A 6240-nucleotide genomic window follows, 5' to 3' on the forward strand; every position below is an offset into this window, starting at 1 on the left:
TGACAGCACGGGTTTTGAGCCCAGGCCAGAAAGAGCACACGTGTTGAGTCACCTCGTGCATCTCCGCTATCCTGCCGGTGTAGTAGAGCACTCTCTCGGTCAGTGTGGTCTTCCCGGAGTCGATGTGCGCCGAGATGCCGATGTTCCGGATCCGCTCGTTCGGTGTGAAGCCATTCGAGCAGGAGCGACAGCTGATCAGCACCTGAGAAAGACACACACACACACACACACACAGACACACACACACACCAGAGACATCAGACAGACAGGCAACTGTGGATTTCAAAATGATCAAACACACATTTGTACCAGAAAATAACTAATAACAACACGTCCAGGGACGTAACAAATGTAAATGAGTTTCTCCACTGCAAAGTTATATCTCCCTGTGGAATGAAGTCAATTTAGAAATCTAGTAATTTAGTACAAGAAGCCTTAATTAAATTCAAGTTTGTAATTTTACTATACACAAACGTATATATGTAGCAACAAACTCTTGTTGTATCATCTACACTTATTCTACAAAAAACTTCCTAGTGGTTTGTAAACTCTTGACTATTTCTATTCTGCATATTAAGGTCTCTCAGATTTAAGTCTTTTATAACCACAAATAACCATTTCCATTCCTTTCAGCAACAAAATATGCAGCATGAAAATCAGATGTTGAATTTTGGTTTTAAAAAAGCAATGAATTCGACTGACCAAAAGAAAATTAATAATAAAAAATGAGATGCAAATTAGCCAACTGGCAACTCCAAATTGGACTGGAGGAGAATAGATGATTTTTCACCATACACACACACACACCAGAGACATCAGACAGACACAGAGCGGCACGAATAACGCTACTGCATGTATGACAGGAACACACACACACACCTGTTTCAGTGTGACGCGTCCCGGCTTGTGCAGATGCCGTTGAGTTAAAGCTGATGCTGCTCTCAGAAGCCGCATTGTGAGCTGCTGTAGATGTGTGTGTGTGTGTGTGTTAGTTTACTCTGATGTCACACACACGATCTCAAAGTCACGCCGAGCGGCTACTTGTGAAACAGCTTCCTGTTCTACGGTGAGCCGAGAGGGTCAAAACAGACGAACGATATTCCAAACGATTTGCGTGACGCGGCTGAAACCTGCGCTCGACATGTTTTGTATTATTTTTTCACATCTCTATTATTTCCCCTACACTTTCTCAATTTCTTCATATTAAATTTCGCATTTTTATTATTAGTATGTATTATTATTGCTGCACTACTTGTAGTATGAAACAGACGCCTTAAAATGGTCTCGTTTTCTATAAAATACAGTGGGTAAATAATAATTCTCCAACTGTAAGTCCTCACCGTGTTTAATACATTACTGTCCCTCCTGAAGCGAAGGCGCCTCCACGTGATACTTTAATCATCACAACTTGGACCTTTTTTTCTTTTTTCTTTTTGTTTTGCAGGAAAACACAAATAAAATAAGGCAGTACAAAATCTTAAGAAGATCCAAAAGAACAGAGCACAACACTAAATTGAAATAAAACAAGATAAAAAACAGAAAACAATGGCTTTGTTTTAAGGCACTTACATTTATGAATATAAAAGTTCTAGGTCTTACAGATTTACAGTACATCCAAAATTCCTTTTGAAAAACAAAAAACAATGGCTTTGTTTTAAGGCACTTACATTTATGAATATAAAAGTTCTCAAAAATGAAAACATTATTCAGTAAAAATATAGAATATGTAGCATAACTCCGTCGATGTGAAGCAATGAAGCCGAGCGAGCTGATTATGGGACAGCACTGACACCCAGCGACCACACGGTGGCGCTCTATCCTGTACGGTGGAGCCGGACATCAGCCTGGACTGTGCTCTCCCTCACTGTATTTATAACATCTAGACCATCAGACGGGGCTGAATCCTCCTTCTTCTAGCCTGACCGTCCCACACCAGGTCCTCTTGAGGAGGTCATAGCCAATCAAAGGCACAGCTGTTCCTCAGAGGCTGCAAAGATTCCCGCCGTGAGCGCTCAGGTCCAACATATCTTGTCCGGGCCGCTCCAGAAATCACAGAGATGGTTCCTGTCACTGCTGCTCAAAAGGCTGCATGCAAAAGCACAAAGTGGAATCAGAACTGCACTTCTCAATGTCCCAATTGTTTACAAATTAGGGATAGATGTTTTCCTCACTTCACCGTGCACCCATGAAAAGACATCAACCTCATGCCAAACAAGAACAGACAGCCACATCTGCTAGGAGTGACCCCAGCAAGCCCTGCAAGACTAACCAATTATATCTGTCATTGAATGTTACCAATGCTTTGTTAATGAAAAGCCTTCTAACTTGCCCACGAACTGCTTGAATCTGAATCTGAGTGAAGGTGAGCACGGGTTGATTCGCAGATGTTTGTAGATGCTGTTAATCCACTGATTGTCCGAGGGTTTTGTTCACAGAGTCCTGTTGAGTTGAGGGTAAATTGTCCTGAATAAGACGGCAAATAAAATTAAAGGCTCCTCTGAGGACTAAGCAATTAAGGACTAAGGACGAAGCAGTTGTAACGATCAATGGACTGGACTTGGGTCAAGCGTGGTGGTCTCTAGAGCAGCGGCAGAAATGAAAGATGTGAGCGCAGGAGCACAAGATCCTCACGCGTTGGGCAAATGATCTCTGGTGAAGGGGACGGACTCCGTGGACATATCCAGGGATTCCAGGAGTCTCTCAGACCCTAATGCAGTCACACGTTAATACTTCATTACTACAATCCCCCGCTTTTTTTATTTAGGGCTTTTCTGAGACACAGATGACCCTGGAGCACAAAACCAGTCACAAGGGTCAATTTTTGGAAATTGTGATTTGTGCATCATCTGAAAGCTGAATACATAAGCTTTCCATTGATGTATGGTTTGTTAGGATATCACAATATTTGGCTGAGATACAACTATTTTGAAAATCTGGAATCTGAGGGTGCAAAAAAATCTAAATATTGAGAAAATCATCTTTAAAGTTGTCCAAATGAAGTTCTTAGCAATGCATATTACTAATCAAAAATTAAGTTTTGATATATTTACGGTAGGAAGTTTACAAAATATCTTCATGGAACATGATCTTAACTTAATATCCTAATGATTTTTGGCATAAAAGAAAAATCTATAATTTTGACCCATACAATGTATTGTTGGCTATTGCTACAAATATACCCCAGCGACTTAAGACTGCTTTTGTGCTTCAGGGACACATATAGCGTCCTCTTTAGTACCCTTTAGTACCCACTGCTGTGGTGATTTCGGACACAGGCCTTGATTACTTTGGTTCAGGCGTGTTTAATTAGGGTTTGAGCTAAACTCTCCAGGAACAGGTTTGGACAGCTCTGATATTATGAGTTCTTCAAATCATCCATGTTGCTGAATCAAATCAGGAGACAATTGAATCAGGCCACAGGTCAACAAAAACTTTATTATTTGCAACATTAAATGTTTGGATTGCGACATTATTTTATTCTGACACTGTGTTATATACCTTTTGAAAAGCGAAACAGTGAAGTGTGGCTTGACGACAATATCACACAGTTGTGTGTCTCAAACACAAATTGAGAAACATTTATATAAAAAGGTCTACTTTCATGCATTTAAAAAAAATGTTTATTAAGCAAATGTTTACAGAGCAAGGTTTGCAGAGGGTTTATGGTGATTACTGCAGAATAAACAACATCGATAAGTGCATTACAGACGTCACACATCACAGTTTCTGGATCCTTCAGAAAGCAACAGCAGCTTGAATACTGTTTCAACCCCGAAACAGTATTCAATACTCCAGCGGATATCTGAGCACTGCATATTCTGTCTCCTAACCAAACACAGCTGACTCAGTAGCAGAGACTCTTAAGACCTGACATGAGTGTGTGATAAAGGACCAGGGTTAAGAATGGCTGCATCACAGAACTCACAGCATTTGTTTTATTTGATTCAAACTAATCTGAAGACAAAAAACAAAGACTGAGGATTCTGAAACATAGTAACAGTGAAAATAATTATTTAGTTACGGATGCAAGGCCTGTTTCTCACCGCAGGCGTGAGCAGAGCTTATGTGTTTCAGGAGCGTGTTAACAGAAGATAGAAGCACTGATCACACACACACTTAAAGTGACAGTGCACTGATGATGGATAAAATCAATATGATTTGACATGCAAAAGCAGTAATTGCACAGATTAAGCATATGTTTGTAGTCCAGTGTCTTGAAACAATACAGTATACTACAGGTTATGATATGGAATTAGTCTATTGTGCACAATTAACCACAGCCAGGTCTAATGCTATCAGTGACCCACCACTGATAACCAGTTTAGAAGAAATACTCACCGCAGTTACCTAGAAATAAGTTCTCTGTATTGAGCTTTTTTGCTGCTGCTCAAGTCTGTGGTGTGAAACAGGTGTGAGAAAATCATTGGCAGATATGAGGAAAGCGCAGTAAGAAGCCTGTCAAGTGTGTTTTATTGTGAATGAGCTTTAGTGCTTCTTCTCGCCGGAGCCTTTAACGTTGAGTTCATTGTAATGGGTTTGATTTGTCATCTCTGTGAACACACAATAGTAAAGAAACCGAGACATTATCATATTAAACAGGACAAATCTCATTTCACTGCAAATCTAGATTCTCCTTCAAATATTTTCAAATGTAGTTATGAGTTTTCTAGGATGCAGATGAATCACGATTTCTCCCAGCTTTAGTTACAAACTGACAATCTAATGGGACCCATGTAAAATATTTCATTCAAAAAATATTGTTTTCCCAATTTGGCATGCATGGCATTTTTTTATTTATGCATGCATAAATAACAACAACAACAATAATAATAATTAGCCAAAATACATTTTAAATATTTGCTAAATATATGTTGTAAACAGTGAAGCTCATTGAAATATATTTTTGAAATTGAAAATACATTTAGTTTCATGCTTCATATACCTAAATATATTTCAAACTGTACTTTGGGGGCAAGAAAATACATTTACAATCTAATAGTAGCCTACTTTCAGGCTTCATTCATTATTTATTTTCATTCAAATTGTGTTACATGTTCACACACGTTATAGACAACAAACAAAGTTTTTCTTCAAATGTTCTTCGAAAAATACACAGAATAAAAATGTACAAAAAACACATTGGTAGAAAATATATTTATGTAAATATATTTTGAAACACATTTTAGCAAATACATGTGTTGAAATATATTCAATGATCTATTTGACAATGTATATTTGAAGAGTTCATTTGCAAAAGCAGATAACTCTCAGTTCTCAGAAATCATGTTTTCATTGTGCGTTCCAGTTAATCTCAATCAAACTGCAGATGGGTTATTTTGACTAGGTTAAAAAGTAACTACAAAAAACAGCTAACTAACACAATAAAACACAATAAAAACATGACAACATTATAAACAACATGATTTTTGAAAATTAAAAAAACGGAGTTACCCGTTTTTGCAAATAAACTCTTGATTTGTGTGGTGTCTCTGACCTGCGAGTGTGCTGTGGTGCAGTGATGGCCGCTCGGTGAACCGCTCGCTGTCTCGGTGCTTCCAGGCGGGACATGGGCGCAGACGCCTGGAAGCTGGACACCTCTCTCTGCCACTCCTCGTCGAAGGACTGGGCCTCCGCTGGGGAGACAGAACACAGCGTCAGAAACACAAATCAAAGAGCTCAGCTCAGGTCTCTGTGATCTTCTGTCCTGCGATCAGGACTCATTTCCAGGCTGGGAAATTAGCTTTTTTTGGGCCACAGTGGTTGGTGAATGATAGTCATGCAATATATTACATAAAATATAACATCCTCAACATCAAGTGCATATGACTTATGATCTCACAACATCTTTTTAAGGAGCAGTTGTGGCCTAATGGTTAGAGAGTCGGACTAACAACCTGAAGGTCGTGGGTTTGAGTCTCAGGTCCGGCAGGAATTGTCGGTGGGGGGAGTGAATAACCAGCGCTCTCTTCTACCTTCAATACCACGACACCACACGTCACTTTCAAGTTTATTATTTGATTATTTTTGTTTCTGCATTATTGCAACTTAATATGCGTTTCTGGATCAAAACATGCATTTGGTCTCATTAATGTAATGCAAGGATGTGTTTGTCCATTGTTAGCCAAGTAAAACTCTCACTGCTTAAAAACATCACATTTTGGCTTAAAGCGGTCATATGATGCGATTTCAATTGTTCCTTTCTCTTTGGAGTGTTACAAGCTCTTGGTGCATAAAGAAGAT

The 6240-nt window shown here is 39.1% G+C and overlaps 2 protein-coding genes across 3 annotated transcripts in view; both read right to left on the reverse strand.

Annotated features, from left to right (window-relative positions):
* The window catches only part of gfm1 (G elongation factor, mitochondrial 1), a 45473-nt gene that overhangs the window by 23639 nt on the left and 15594 nt on the right, over positions 1-6240 (reverse strand). Inside the window, exons 2-3 of the mRNA XM_016503295.1 lie at positions 880-989; positions 54-202 (exon numbers count right to left, since the gene is read on the reverse strand). Coding sequence (XP_016358781.1) covers positions 54-202; positions 880-954 — 224 coding nt within the window. The 5' untranslated portion in view covers positions 955-989. The remainder of the gene's footprint in view (positions 1-53; positions 203-879; positions 990-6240) is intronic.
* mlf1 (myeloid leukemia factor 1) overlaps positions 3425-6240 on the reverse strand; it is an 18100-nt gene continuing 15284 nt past the window's right edge. For both annotated transcript variants that reach the window (XM_016503300.1, XM_016503299.1), the window contains 2 exons: positions 5495-5633; positions 3425-4550 (listed from right to left, as the gene is read on the reverse strand). In XM_016503300.1, the coding sequence (XP_016358786.1) occupies positions 4523-4550; positions 5495-5633 (167 nt within the window). In that variant the 3' untranslated portion in view covers positions 3425-4522. The remainder of the gene's footprint in view (positions 4551-5494; positions 5634-6240) is intronic.

This window comes from Sinocyclocheilus anshuiensis, unplaced genomic scaffold (genome assembly GCF_001515605.1).
Source record: "Sinocyclocheilus anshuiensis isolate Anshui unplaced genomic scaffold, SAMN03320099.WGS_v1.1 scaffold1570, whole genome shotgun sequence".
NCBI lineage: Eukaryota > Metazoa > Chordata > Actinopteri > Cypriniformes > Cyprinidae > Sinocyclocheilus > Sinocyclocheilus anshuiensis.